The sequence below is a fragment of the Cydia pomonella genome, chromosome 11, assembly GCF_033807575.1.
Source record: "Cydia pomonella isolate Wapato2018A chromosome 11, ilCydPomo1, whole genome shotgun sequence".
Taxonomy (NCBI): Eukaryota; Metazoa; Arthropoda; class Insecta; order Lepidoptera; family Tortricidae; genus Cydia; species Cydia pomonella.
The window spans coordinates 8883555-8900120 of NC_084713.1; the positions used below are offsets into that span (position 1 = coordinate 8883555).

The 16566-nt window shown below is 36.0% G+C and overlaps 2 protein-coding genes across 3 annotated transcripts in view; both read left to right on the forward strand.

Moving 5' to 3' along the window:
* Positions 1–16566, forward strand: part of LOC133522765 (organic cation transporter protein-like) — an 80456-nt gene that overhangs the window by 41812 nt on the left and 22078 nt on the right. The window contains exon 1 of one of the 2 annotated variants that reach the window (XM_061858209.1): positions 49–1056. The exons of the other annotated variant lie outside the window; for it this stretch is intronic. Coding sequence (XP_061714193.1) covers positions 987–1056 — 70 coding nt within the window. The 5' untranslated portion in view covers positions 49–986. Of the gene's footprint in view, positions 1–48; positions 1057–16566 lie in introns of those variants that run through there. 2 annotated transcript variants of the gene reach the window in all.
* LOC133522773 (uncharacterized) overlaps positions 1–16566 on the forward strand; it is a 195338-nt gene that overhangs the window by 13700 nt on the left and 165072 nt on the right. The gene's annotated exons all lie outside the window — the stretch shown is intronic.

The following is a 16566-nucleotide window of genomic DNA, read 5'->3' on the forward strand; positions in this document are numbered from 1 at the left end:
ATCGTATATTTATAAATCACAATCTCCTAGCATTATAATGGCAGCGTATGTGCGTTAAAAAACAGTTGATGCAATTTCAAAGTAGATGGTCAATTAAGATCTATATACGATGACGACGATATAATCGTTATTATGAACTCTAATTAATCATTTCAACGAATGGCTGTAACGATTCCTTTAATTCGACCAACGAATATCATCAAAATATTACTAGATTACCTACTGATGTGTAGTTAAAGCGTAGGTAATAAGTCGGTATAATTTTATTTTATTCGTTGTTTTATTTTATTTTGCACTTATCTTACAGTGTAGGAGCGTTTCAGACATTTATATACCTTCATTTGTCTTTTAGACATGCTTGGCTGCTTTGACGATAAGCGACCATATGCCGATTTTTCCAGCAAGATTTTCAGCAGCTGTGCCAGAATATGTATTAAGTATACAATCTATAAATAATACACATTCTTGACCTTGTACAGTGTCTTAAAAGTATTATTGCGATTAAGTTTATAATTATTGGTCTCATAAAAACATGTTTACTTATTCAAAGCCTAATTCAGTAAAGTGAGTTTCAGTGCAATTTCTTTATTTGTTTTTTTTTTTATCTCGTCCTGTCTTGCAGTGCGTTGTTAAGCTTGCTGATATGCGAGATATGGAGAGATGTGACAATGAGTGTAATGAGATAATCGGTTCTCCTTGTATGTGATTTCCACGGAGTGTGGCAATGGTCCGACGGAGCGCGAGCGCCGGCTGCCGGCGCGCGCGCCTCCCCGGTGTCAGTCTAATCTATCAGCTCGAAGCGGTTCGGTGCTATACCAGCTAAATTAAACTTCGCGCGGGATAAAAATAAAAACATTTTCATTAATTATACCTCATTCAAATTTTTCTAAAGTGAAAACTAAGTAAAAACGTAAACGTGTTCTGTTGTGGAACAAATAAATAAATATATACAATTTAGTAATAACGTGAAAAACTGAAACTTACCTATGGGCGAAGTAAAAGTAAACAGCTTCCCGGACATAATGAGAAAGTGTTTCAAAATGGGTCTTTTTAAAAGTAAGTAAAATAAAGTACTTTATATATTAAGTTTAATATTTCGGATGATGGTATTTTTCAGATTTCATGGCATTTTTTTATAAAATATTATTTCAGTTTTATGCCCATTGAATAAGTGAAAATATTAACGGTATTTTTACAACGATGTAATATTCTACTCACTTTGAAAATGACGATAAGGTCCTTTTTACGACATATCGGAACCGCGATAAAATGGAAACGGTATGAACATTGCGTATTGCCTGCGTTCGATATGTGTACGGTAAAGTACAATTTGCTTATGCTGAAGTAGGCTGGTGTAGGTACTTAATAAATAAAATGGCACTTCCTCTTCCTCTACAATCTGCAATGCATCAATGTGGATCGGCCGATCCCGGAGGTTATCTCCATATGCGCAAAATGATTTCATGTCATATAGACATTAAACATCTTAGTTGGTGATTATCACAATAATTAACTAAGCGATTAACAGAGTTAGTATCCACTGTGACAAGTTTAATATTAAACTATTTACGAAATTCAGCATACACGCTATGCCCAACATTTTCTATAATAATTACCTACCTAGAGTTTATTGCATAATTCAGTGTAGGTATATGAATGCTTAGTTAGTATTCAGTGTAGGTATATGTAGGTTTATGCAGTGCTTTATTTGTAGAGATACTTCAAACCCTAATAGCATAGAGAGATAAGTTAGCTTACTTATCTAGGGGCACGGTAGTGCCCCCGCCAAGACGAGCAAAACGAAGCTCAAGGGCACTAGCTACCTTTTCTCGAAGCGCTGCGTCGTTTTTTTTAACCCTCATAACTTGGATTTGGATTATACCAGATAAACAAAATTCTGGGGATATTAATAAATAAATAAATTTCGTCACTGACTCACTCAAAACAGCCAAGCCACATATTTTGACTAAGGTGTAGAGGTTGTGAACTCGCGGCTTGTAGAGTTAGAAAATGTTTTGGTGGGATTTTTCTATGCTAATAATGTGTAATGTTGGTAAACAAATACTTTTTACCGCGGCAGTAGGAACAAATCAGTAATGATTTTTTATGAATAACATCTTAATTACTTAGCTAAAAGTTCTATTTATGCCAAGCATGCTGTTTGCTATTTGTGTTAAGAGGCCGACAAATATGAACTTATTAGCTAAAACTATTTCTAGGACGCTCGATTAGCGAATGACGAAGTATATGACAATAGATTTGAATAATAAACATCTTTTTACATAATTTTAACAATGAAGCATGGATGCTACTAAGTATTCTGTAGCTAAATATAAACTTAAATTTACACACGCTTAAAATGAGTCTTTTCACCCGTGAATAACAGGCGTTTTTTACAAAGTTTTGCAAGAACATATGTATAGGTATATGGCGTCACGCGTCAAATACCACACTGGTTAAACTGTGATTTCAAAGGATAAGGTATTCAGATCGTTGGGATCTTAGCTTTATTTTGTGTATTTCCCCGATTTCTCTGTGGTGTGCTGTGGTGACAGTCGGTGGTTAGAATATTGTCCATTACTGGATTGTGATTTGGGTATTTGCTCTCAGAAAGCACCATTTAATAAAGCGAAATTGCTAATGGAGATCAATTCTGTTTTGATAACTATTAAATGCAACAAAGATTCTTCAGCTGTAAAAGTAGATCTAAAAGGAATAGGCATATAGGTACTAATAAATATGTCTATGCTTACTCAAAATATTTAATGTTTAGGCTTAAATTACCATTATACATGTTTGTAGCTGCATTTGTTTAAAGAGCAATACTATTTAGATTTTGTTTATTAACATATCTTAAATCAGATGCCTACTTTCAGGAAATCTAGCGTACCTATTTATTTTTCGCACAACAAATCAAACAAATTGAAAATTTCAATTCGCTGGTCGAGCGGGCCCCGCGGCGCGCGGGAGGTGAGGGGCACAATCCGCGCGTCGCATGCATCGGTGCAGCACCACAATGATCCTCGTACCTTTCATTTCCATGTATGTTTTCAGCTTGGAATAACCTTTTCATTGTAAATATTACGAACAAGCAGTTAAGTTTCCACGACCTTGGATTTCGTGCTGTGCTGTGCTGTTCAAAGCAAAGGAATATGACGCAAACTTTTCTTAATTGGTTGTTAGATATATTAGAGTCAGACCAAGATAAGTTGGCGGCGATTTTGACAGCCCAGACAGATTAAGTGTTATTTTAAACGTCAAACTTCAATGAAATTAAATTCTCTCTTATCTCGAAAGAAAACGCGCATTTTTGAGTTTTCATATGTTTTTCGAGCAAAACTCGGTCTCCCAGATATTGTAAATACTACGACTATTTTCACACGTATACAACTATCGCTTCCGAAGTCATAACATCGTAGTCATCATACGGCCATACGTCGTAACAGCTGTAAACATCGGCTATTTAGGTTGTAGAGTATGCCGTAAATATCGTCATACTGATCTTTCTCTACTTGCTATATTTTCTCAACGACCCCTTATCCTTTCTTTTTCAATATAACAAATCGTTATTTGGTATCTATTCATAAGAAATCCTCAAATATCATAAGTTAAATATGTAGCGCGCTAGCACGTTTGGCTAATACATGTTAATGGTTCCCCAGATTACCCAACTAAATGATTAAAACAATAAAACTCGCGTCGTTATCTATTTCGGTCTTTATTTTAACACTGTCATAGAACATGCATTGCAACATGGTAATTGCCATCGTCCTTCGTTTGTGGGAAATTATATCTAAACGTACCTAACCTACTGGCGTGGCGATGCATTTCGGTGTGCAATCTAGGTGCTTGCTCAATGGGCAATAATGGTTGCATAGAAAAGCGTTTAGACCATTGGATATTGTGAATATTACACAATATCCAGGGCATTCTCTTAAAAATATATTTTCGCGATTAAAGTTTTACGAGGAATAATTACGATAATTCAAGGGTGTCTATCATAAGGAATTGCCTAGAAGTATTTAATAAACAAATGCACTGCAATTAAGTACATTACATTATTGTTCGCATTAGAAACTTGACATGTAAACTGGTACTTTCGCGTATTAGTATAAGCTAAAAAAAATCCTCTGACGTCTCTAGTACCTACTAATTATAGTAGACAGGGCTTACCCTGTCTACTAGCCTACAAATCCTAAAATGACCTCGTGCTATCAGAGAAAACTGTCTTTTGACAGGAACATCTTTGAGCTGCGCGAGTTTTTCGAACTATCCGCAAACATGTTGCATCTCATAGAAATTCGTTGTATCGTAGAAATATAGCAAATAATCTATCCTCTCGAGTCTCGATAACAAAAGACGACGTTAATCGCAGGTCACCGCCACGGGTGCTGAGGTTTGAGCTAATTTGCGCTTGCGTCCGGCGCTTCCGAGCGATAAGGCACGGCCGGCGGTTATCCTGACAAGCGCATATCTAGCTGACTTGTTTGGTTTGCGCAACCATTTTGAAACTGTAAATTACAGTGGGAGCCTCGATAATACGAATCTTAAGGGAAAGTCAATTTTCTTATTATAACTATTATAAAGCCTTATAATAAGGCTTCCACTAAGTGAGGTTTTTATAGGATAAGTGGGGTTTCATAGAATATGCGATTCTTTATAAAAATAATATTCAATTACTCCATAGGTTAAGATAGGTTCAGTTTTAATTTGTATAAGTACGTAATTATTATTATATACCGAATGTACGTCATCACCGTTACATGTAATTGACACGCTTGATACTTTGCTTGACACCCTTTCATCAGTAAAAACAATATTACAGAAATAAACTTACTCGTAACCAAAATTTGTGTAACTGATATAGATATGTTTTTTTCTAGCTTTCAATAGGATTTAATTAGTCAAAATTGGAACCTAAATATTTGAGTTAATATAGAAACCAAATTACTAACATAGTAGGTACTTATGCGAAAACTTTAAGTCGAAGTGCTTAAAATGTGGATCATTGTTTTCTGCGTTACTATTTCGTTCTGCTGCTGACATTTCTAATACACCTCCTCACACCAACACTCCCCCCTCCTCAGCTACTTGTTTTTCTTCCCCTCGGCGTGTTCCCGGTCGCATCCTAAAGAAGCCCAAGGTCCACTTTGGCAGCATAATCCCAAAAATTGGTTCGGGCTAGTATTTACAAAAGCGACTGCAATAATTTTAACTTGGTACGTTGTTTAAAAATTACCGATACAAAATACCCTTGTGCCGTACCTTTATGAATGGGTTCATTATTTTTTTTATTTTAATTCCATCAAGACATAGGTTAACCGGAGCGGTATTTTTATTTATTTTGTTCCTTTGGAAATTTGATATCTTTTGGAAATTTTATAATTTTTCTAATATTCTTACATCCATAGAAATTTTAACCAGGAAAAACATCCCCAAGTTAAAGTGGTACTGACTTTGACATAACTAAAGTTTAATTACGTTTTCATCAGTGTCGGAAATGCTTTAACTCAATCAAGTGTTTAATCCCTATAAAACTTGGTGGTTTATTACGATGATAAATGTGTCTCCAAACTATCTTTCCGATCTCTGATTTAACTGCCTGTTCTGTTTTATTATAATAAATGTATCTTCACGTTCGAAGTATGGAGTATTGCTGTCACCTCTGGACAGGAGCACCTGCACGCCAGCTTGGACGCTTCGACTCAGTCCAAAGGCGCGCTGTACGAATCGTTGACGATTCCAAACTCACAAGCGGTATTGAACCATTAAGTCTAAGGAGAGACTTTGCCTCCTTGTGTGTGTTCTACCGCTTGTACAATGGGCTGTGCTCTGAGGAATTGTTTGACATGATGCCAACGGCCACTTTCTATCACCGCACCGCTCGCCGTCGGAAGGGTGTTCATCCTCACACCTTAGAACCTAAATGGTCGCGTACTGTGCGGTTGAAGAGGAATTTCCTCTTGCGGACGCTCCGGCTGTGGAATGAGCTCCCTTCCTTGGTTTTTCCGAGGGTCTACAGTATGGGGTTCTTCAAAAAAGGAGTGTACAAGTTTTTAAAAGGTCGGCAACGCACATGTAACACCTCTGGAGTTGCAGGCGTCCATAGGCTGCGGTGACTGCTTAGCATCATGCGGGCCGTATGCTTGTTTGCCACCGTCGTGGTATAAAAAAAAAGTAAAACACTCGCTGAAAGTGGAGAACAGAGACAATAAAGTTTATACTTATCTGATTGTTGAAGTGGTTTTATCAGTCAATGAGGTTACAATGTTCTATCATAAATCAAATATTAGTAAAATGATGAAATTAATTTAATCTGCAATTATTAAGTACAGAGTGTACAGACTGATATTGGATTACCCACCTGGCATTAGCTGCAAAACGACACACTTTTATTCTTGATCGACTTCATAGATCTCATTAAAGTAAACAAATGGATAAAGAAGTATTCCAAAGAGTGAGTAAGTTATAATATTAGTTATAGTAGTACGAATAATCAGAGGTGTGGTTTTATACACACCTAATCGATTTTTAACTAATGTGCTTGCTGGGTTTTTGCTCGAGAATTCTCGAGGCGAGATATCTCGAAAATGTGTCCTTCGTCGAGACGGGATAAAAAAAACTCAATGCCTGAAGAGCTTGAAAAAGAACTCTTGTGATAAGTAAAAAGAAAACACGTGTATAACAGGTGATGTGTCTATAGTGTATTTGTTAAGCTAGTTAAATAAATGTATACTATGTTTTTTTTTTACATTTTAAACACTTATTACATAACCTACCAAATAAACGGCCTTGATTCGTCGTGCTGGTTCCAACTGAGCCCCTAGTGTAAATTTATTCGATAGCGAAACGTAACCACGCGTTTGCGTTAAGTCTCATTTTGTATGGGATTTAGAAACAGCGCGCCAAGCGGGACATTTTAGAAACTCAAAATCCCATACAAAATGAGACTTAACGCATTCGCGTACGTCACATTTCGTTGAATAAATTTACACTACTGATTTTTATGTTTTGAACTTTTGAACTTTTTCGTTACTATTCTTTGTTTTTTAGCATTCGAAAAAAGGTAAACAATCTTAGCTATCTTTTTCGCACTTGTGCAATGTCCTATTTTTTGCACTTGTATCGTAATATATATAAAAGTGTTTTTCAATAAACAGACACGTCAAGATCGCTTATTTTCAATCTAATGCTAAAAAAATTGTATTTTTTAATACAGTTGCTCAAAAAGTGCTACTTTACATAGCTGTTTAGCGTGCGGAAAGTTGTATTTCGCCAACTAGTGCTTTTTACTTTTCCACTTGTTCCAATTCATGACTACTTATTGATGAGTGTTAATGTTAGTTTCCTTTAAAAACATAAAAACCTCCTCCAAAATAATAAATATAAGCAGATTTCATATTTTATTACTTACGTTTTCATCATTATAACACGTTTATTTTTTAATATTGACTATTGAAAAACCGTTCTTAATAAGTTGTCTGAATGGAACGGAATAGCTGCCGAAGCGCCTTTGACAGGCAGAGGCGTTTTTCTTACTGCAAGAATGTTTTAAGTTTCCAAAGGCAACATTCGATATTGTTTTCATACAATTTAAATAAACGATACACAAATAATCGTAAATAACGATACTTAGGTAATAATAGTATAATATTTTATATTTACAACTGTTTCTGTCTTATAGGACATGCATAAAAAAGTACTTGTTGTTTTTCTTATTTATTCGCAACTGTATTAAAAAACGGCGTTCGATGCACGTGCGGAAATGTCATTCTTCACTCGTCCCGAGTCTTTCGTGAAGTAAGGACATACTTTCCGCACTAGCATCGAAATGTACTATTATACAATCGTCATTATATAACTTCGATTATATCACTATTGTATACAATACTTTTTCTACGAGTCATAAAAAAATTTTTTTACTATAAATCCTAAATAAGTAATGAAAATTGGTAAGTATCTAAGTAAAAAAAAATAGTATAAAAGACATAAACGCGCGAGCCCCGGTCGCCCGTCCCCCGCTCTATGGGAGCGCGGCGGCACGTGATTGGTCAGTTAGTTTGGTATACGAAATCTTGATTCAAACATTACAGTCGATGAGTAGAAAAAATACTTTTTCTACGAGTCATCTAAAAGAATACTTTTTATTTTACTATAAAACCTAAATAATAAATGAAAATTAGTCAAAAATGTAGTACAAAATACATAAACGCGCGACTCCGCGCATTCCCGCGCCCGCGCCCGTTTTGTCTTTTCTATGGGAGCGTGGCGGTAGTTGACTACAGTATATCGAAATGAATGTTATAGTTGAGTTGGGAAAAGTATGCAATTATAGTTTGGTATACGAAATCTTAATTTTACCATTACAGTCGACGAGTAAAAAAACGAATTATAGGGTCATGTAGCAAATATTACAAAACTAAATTACTATTGACAAATCAAATCATCTCGATATATTCCTATTAGCAAAATAGCACAATTGCAGCAAAGTACGTAGTATAACTTTTGTAAGTTTGTCACATAGAGTTAAATTAATTGACTTGAATATTCTTGCCAAAAAAATACCTGCTATATTTTGGCTTGTTTACATTTTGTTAAATGCACCTGCACCTGTGCACCTATACTTTTTGTTTGTTGTTGACGTTTTAATGATTAAGTGCAATTTATGGTAACTAAAAATTTACCGTTTGTTTGATCATTGATCTCACCCACGGCTCCTACAAGTTTTATTTGTAATAATGCAAAAAAAATTAAATAACATGGTGTTTTGAAACTTTCATAGTTTCTCGAGATACTCGAGTAATCCTGGTCGAGAATTCCCGTGCCTCAATAAATAGAAAAAGGTCGAAAAACCAGAAACCCAACTGCTTGCGTAATTTAATGTTACTAAAATATTTTACCTTACTCTTCGGTGATGAGTTATCAGTACCAACGCTTATCAGACTTATAAAGGTGCGAGGGTAAAATAAAAAGTTGGCTTTTAGGTGAAACGTCCTCAGATCGCGTGGAGAAATAGAGACGAACCCGTAAAGGAGATACCAAATTTTCTCAAAATTAACCTTCTTGGTCTAAAATACCTCTTTTACAGTTCTTAAGTGGTAAAACCATAAACATCACACTCCGATTGCCGTAATTACACAGCTAATCCATGTTAACGTTAAGCTGATAGCATTGCAAGATAACTCCTCAATTCGTGTTTAATAAAAAAAGAACTTGTTTATCTTACTTCCAACTGCGACACGACAGATTTGCTTAATCCATTTCCTCAAAGTTCATTTGTTTATCAGAGCACGCGTAGGTCAATTTCTCGTGGACAATTCAATGGCGACCAGTATGTAGGAAGAACCGGTTAGCGTTAGCAGGGCCGCGGCCGCAGGACAGCGGAAGTGGATCACTTCCTCGCTTCCGGGGAGAATTTGTAATGTCAGGGTCATTTTGACAGAGTTTAATGGATTGATCGAACTGTCGCGACCCGGGCTACCCTTGATCGAAACTTTGAGGTTGTTTGTGTACTAATTGGTACTTAGGTTACGTAAAATGCGAAGACTATTTCCGGGGAGAGTTTAAATGTCAAGGTCGAAAGAACTTAAATGGTTTAATTAATTCATTTCTACTTGACCCCGCTATAGTAGACCTTTTTATGACGGCTTTTTAAGGTGACGGTGATTGCCATCGCAACAAGTACATACCCCGAGACATCACACTTATAAAAATAATAGATGTAGGTATCGGTTGTACCTATTACAGTAGGTCAATTTATCGTGTATCATTTTTTATATTGGAAACATAAGTAGTGAATTATAGTGACAATGCTTTAAGATTAACTGTAAGGTTGGTCACGCAAGCGTGTCCGAATAGAGTTTTCATAAGCCTGTCGCAAGATCCGCCGCTTGTGCCGGCAACCTGCAATTTTCGCCCGCCCTTCACTCGACCATCGTCCGCGCAAATTCCTACAATAACCACATGAAATGCATGGCTGTTTGTATATAATACTTTATAATTATTACAACTGATTTCATGTATTTTATTACACCTTTGCCATGAGAACTGTTTTGCCTATTTTAATGACTGACTGCCTAGCAAAGGCGCACCAACTCTCACCTAGTCTTACAAAACCCCCGATTTAGTGCCTCTTCCGACGAGTTGTTGAGAAAAGATGTTATAGGCCGTCCCGCCATCTCCGTCTGGGCCTGCCGCGTCCGCGCCCTTCTTCTGACATCCACTCGGTAGCTACAGTAGCATATCTGTCTGGATGCATGCGGCAAACGTGACCGGCCCAGTCCCATTGAGCCTAGCAGTCTTCTCGCCGACGGCAGCAATGCGGGTTCATGCGCGCAGGCGTGGTGTTCCGGATACCTATACAATAAAATAAGGCACCAAAAATAACTTTATGACTCATGTTACTCAGTATCATAAATACTAAGAAAAAAAACTTATTCTTTAAATAGGCAATTAAAAAAGCAATAAACTGGTCATAATCATAAGTGTAGAAATATTTAGTATCATTATCTCTGCTGACACAAAGAAAGTATAACTTACTTGACATTTGACACACGTTAAGTGTGACTATGTAACAGTTGATCGATGATGTTTATTGAGAACAATACTACTTAATAACCATAAATTTACATTATATCTAGACCAAGATTTAATACTAGGAAGCCACTGTCGCAGTTTCGTTTGATTATTTAAATATTATTCATGTGGATTTGTTTGTTTATTTTCTTTTAAATGGGCGCATAAGAACAGATTACCCACACGTGATCAATTTGAAAAATATCATTTCGAATAGCGACACTCTGTTAGAGATGATCCTTTAAACATAGCACACAAACTACAAAATGCATCGAGCATTGTTATTAGTTGATTGTGATTAATTGGTAGTTGCAAGTGACAGCCGTATGTGTGATGTTTAGCTTGTCACTTACGACTACTCATATTATATTTTGCGTATAGTATACCTACCTAATTTGATACGAAATGAATTCGTTTTCATCGCCACCTATGGTATTTTTTTAATAATATATAATAAAAATAGATTAAATAGATCTATAAAATAAAGTGTAAATAAAATAAAACATAAAAAAAATAAATTATCTCAACCGATAAGCTACAAAACTTAGCTGAGATTATCAAATCAATGCACCATTATTACTGTGACTTATCGCTAACGATATCGTGGCACGTGGAAACGACCTTCGGGCGGCAACAGTTTTCAGTCGTCTGGGCTCGAGAGACTTTCCTGAATAAGTAACAGGCATGCTCGACGGGCTCTTTCACAGACTGCTTTCGTATGCAGGGGCTTTGGGCCGCGCTCCGCGCTCCCGCCCCGGTCCCTTTAGGAGAATGCCGTGTTTCTTGTATTTGAGCGTAATTTCTTTACTGTACTATACTAGTTAGGAATCACATCTGCGCTTACTAAGTACGTTTTTTTTCTCTTTTTTTACGATAAGCAATTAAAATTTTGGTTTAAAGGATTTGTTGTTCAATTTCCATTCTGATAATTAACTCATCATTCCATCAATAACGATATTTTTACCTAAATAAATTGTTAATTGAAGTACCCTTAAGAAATACTACTGAAGTTTGTTCTTAGCCGTGTTTATTTAAATACACAAGTATTCCTCGTTTTCTAAATGAAGTAGTGTTTAACTCGGATGAAAGGCACCATTTCATCCCTTGGCTAACAATCTACTATGAATACTATATTGTGCAAATACACAACCGAAGAAATAAGTCAACAGCGTATTATATTTCGACTTCCGAATTTGTAATAATTATTCTAACTTACTGTCTAAATTCATAATCAGTACCTATATCCCATTTAGTGAAACTTCCCAAAATGGAGATAAATAAAAACAAGTTTCATAACATTTGATACAATTTTAATACATTTTCAAGGCAGCCCAAGGTTCACCGTAGTTTTTGGTCAATATATCTGATATATAAGGGGTTATTTACTAATTAAATGCCTGTTTGTCACAAGGCTAATTTAGTTGAATAATAAAAGGATGTCCTACTTCTCCAATGAGTGACTTTCAATTTCATTTTTATTAGTCATTCGCATTGTCACTGTAAGCAATAAACTCCCCAACTACTTCGCCATAAAACAATAGGTACCTAACTGAACAGGTAAGCCGTTTATGGTTTTGCTTAGATTGAATGAAATAAGATAAGTTGTACCTATACCCACTGGTACCCACGCTTTACGCATTAAGTATATTTTATTTTTATTTTTCGGTATACACTCATATTTACTTACAAATTAAATGCGATTTTAATCGAAACGTTGTGAACACAGTGGTACGGAACAAATACCGGCAAATTTAAATTATTCGTCAATAAAATAACAATGAACTTTGTAATCAATTCTGCTTATAAGGCAAATAAATTTCTGGGTGAAGGCTCACTGCGGTCTCTATAGGTTGGCACTTGAAAACTAGTTGTCCTTTTATAATTTATGGTAACAGTTGTAAGTAAACAGTATACATACAGTTTGCCTACTTGCTTCCGTTCATAAACAATGGCCCCTTGACTTATTAGTTTTATTTATTATACCATTTTCTTCCACTGACTCCGATCCTGGGCAGCTTGTGTAACCTCCTCCTACCCCATTCCCAATACACCCAACTCAATTAATGCACATGATGTGTTAAAAATAATCCAAATGAAAATCGATAAATTGCCTGTCTAATTTAATGAAACAACTATAGTTATTTTCACGTCAGCAGCTCGAACAAGGGTAATTTGCTGTTTAAAAACAGTGAGCGAAATCGCCTTTTGCTCGCTGAGTGAGACAAAATAACATTCAAGTGACCTTTATAATCGAATGTCATTTCAACGTGCGAGGCCTAATAAACGTTCTTTGTCCCTTTCACGTCATTAGCAAAAAGAAAGAAACAAAAAGTGCATACGTAATTCAACGGTATATTGAAGGTTTATAATAGACCTCCGAAATAAGTCAGACTGCATCGTTTCACAACACCCTAGGAGTAGGAGTCTTCATTCGTAATAATTAATGAATGAAATAAAAGTTTAAAATTTAAGGAAAACACCATATTTTACGTATTTTATTATACAATCAAAACAGTGAACTTAAAAAAAACGTAATTGTTACGCAAAGTTAATAATTCTACTTTTAATTATTACGAATCAAGACTCGTAGGGTGTTTTGGAACGATGCGGGTTGACTTATTTCGGAGGACTATTATAAACTGTCAATATATAGTTGAATTACGTATAAATGAATAAATATTATAGAACATTATTACACAAATTGACTAAAGTCCCACATTACGCTCAATAAGGCTTGTGTTGCACTCTTTTTGTCTCTTTTTTTTGCTAATATCGGGAAAAGGACAAAGACAATAGAATCCAAATATTTCGAACTTGTATTAGGCCCCGTTCGTTGAAATTACATTCTACCTATAATATAAAGGTCACTTGAATGTTGTTTAGACTCACTCAGTGAACAAAATGCGATTTTGCTCACTGTTTTTAAGCAGCAAATTACCCTTGTTCGAGCTGCTGACGTAGGTAATAATTAATATTTATATACGCATGTGATTTGTCAATTTCTAATTTATTGAAGATAGAATTTTGATGAAATTCATTAAATTAAATCCTGTTTCTTAATCAAAATCCGAGGTATTTAATATATTTTCTCAGGTTCAGATGAGTGATTTGCTCAAATAACGAATCGTTTAAATATTATATGAGTGTTTAACTTAACTTGTATGTTATAGCTACTTAGACAACGTGCCAATCGTTAACACTCCGTAGCGAACGAAACGCTGTCGCACTAATATGGAAGAGTGATAGAGAGAGATTACTTACTATGCTACGTTACGAAGCGTTAACTATTACCACGTTGGCTAAGCATCCTGAAGCTTTCTAGCTGACGAAGTAGACCTGACCTTAAGATACAGTGGTACACTTTGAAATGCGGTTCTAATACGGTGAAAATTTAGGTATCAAAGATCACTACACAGTGGTTATGAACTCAATACGGATCCGTATACCCGTGTATAAATATATTATTCAGTTACAAGCGTGGAACTCTTAAAATAGATGATTCGTTTATGCAATACAACAGGGACCCTGCAGTGCCAAGACAAGTCAAATCTCAAATTGAACTATTAGGAGCAATAGCAAATGTCTACGACCTGAGCCAGCTCGCGCTCGCGGACTCTCAGCGTAATCCCAGCCTCCTCTCGGACCCTCAACATCAAATTGGTGGACGGAAGCTAATGCGACTTTATTGTATTAACCAGCCTCCATTATCTCGAGTTGACACTAAAAGACATGCTTAGCCTTCACCTCTTTCCGCCCGTATGTTTACGTCTGGTTAAACGACGATTTATTATAAATTGCATGTATTGTGATATGTTTAAAGTTTGTGTAATTTTGTTGAATGTTAAGATTGTTGTATATTGAAGAAAATACTCAATTACTAACTCTGCTGCAGTAAATCGTAAACCTCGAACAACAGCAAATTGTTATTACTGGCAATTGTGCTTACTGCACGTTATTTGCGTCGATATCCGTAAGTGGTAGTGTTTAATCAAGGATAGGCTCATAGGCTGTAATAAATGCACAAGTTTAAATATCGCTTGTTAATTGCTCACCTCATTTTAAACGTAGGTGCAATTAATTAACAGGTCGAAAAATATATTTTAAAATGCTTCGTTATCTACCGAGGGAAAATATAAGAATGTACCTATTTTAAAGTATGTATATGTATATACCTACTCAAATTTCGACTATATATTTAGGCTTTATATTTTGTTTTACTTAATTATCTGTTTAATATACTTTTCCACCAGGTTGCATGAATAATGCTGATATGATGCACGGAAAGGATATTGTCGACTGGAATGGTCTTAATAAACATGCTCATAAATTCAATGATATCACGTGCGTCTCTAAGAATAGGGTCCGGGTAATATTAACAGATTGAATATAATTGCAGGGGATACGCGATACGAGTCATTTGCACGTCGGCGCGTAGGTACGCAGAACAGTGACCGAGCGGAGTGGTGGGATCATGTCGAATCAGTTTCATTGAGCACGTTTGCTTCCTGACGCGTCCCCCAACGAGAGTCTCCCGCATCGTTCCCCGACATCGCTCTATGACACCAAATAAGAGACAGAAACATTGCTACTAATCTAATTCTCGGTAATCTAGCGAGCGATAAAAATTCTTCCGTCTCGTAGCGCTTCAGCGTTTTGAGACAGAAATTTATGGCCCAGCGTTAAGCGCCCGCTTCTCAGCACGACTTTGATAAGTTTGACGACATTATTTTTCAAATTACTTGTGTTTGTTACCTTCATATTTCCTTTGATGCTTATGTACGTATTTAATCATCCAACCACGTAGACTGACTGACAATACTCAGACGCCTTGCTAATAGTGTACTTACTACTTACCTATCATAAGATTTATAAGAGACACCTTTATTACAACTAATTACGAAAAAAACTTCCATGCCATGGTTAATTGTGAGGCTTTTTCTATGTGGATATTGGGCAGGAAACTATTAACTTTACTGCATTCATCAAGGGTCTTCTGAAGCCGATTGATTAGTTTTTTTTACAAGATGACATGAAGCAGCCTGTCAGTCACCGTGACCGTTACAGTTTGGTATTATTGAAGTAGTTAAATTGCAGCATCGATCAAACGTTTTTACGTGAAGCTCAGACAACTGTGCCTACATTACTCAAATTATTGCAACAATTACGGAGTTATTATTTAGAAAGTGGGTCACGGTTCGAATCTGAAAAAAATCCTGTTCTTATATTATACATTTTCTTGTTAAACTTCAAATACGTTACTGGGATATCTACTCAATATTATTGATTAAGTGCAAACTGATTTATATTTAAACCGTCGCCATGGTGCATCGTCCTCTAGATGAAGCGGACGAAACATTTTCGTAAATGACACACGCGCGTTCATTGCTCTACGCTGTCATACTCATTTCAAATTTGTGGGTATACAAAATCCTATTATAAAATTTAGAGCTATTACAACCTAAAAAAGAAATACCTATAGATAGGTACGTCGGTATTTCATTAATATTAGAAATGAATACGTTGAATATAACGCCATTATTCTTAAATGTATCTATGTGTATGTATATGTATGACCGTTTCACGAGAAAATATCTGTCTTGCATTTTATTTGCTCCTTATTTTCATCATTTGGCAGTTGAATTTCTGAAATTGATCATAAAGGATTCATGCAAGTTAATTTACATGTGTAGGTAATTTTATTACAATAATTATCAACTCGGTTTTATCGTGCCAGGTCAGCCATGCAAATCGCGATCCCTGTAATCGATACACCCCTCAACCTTGGCCCCAAATGCAGAATGCTGTCTACTAGATGAAGAATAATGTCTCGACGGATGACGCCTGCTCTCTAGTACATTTGTTTGTAAAACGACGACGCACGTAATAACTGAGGCTGAGCTGAGCCTATCTGGAATCACCGTATCCTCTTGCGTAGTTGTTATTTGTGAAACGGGATAAACACTGACAATTAGCTTTGCTAATCTTCAGTGA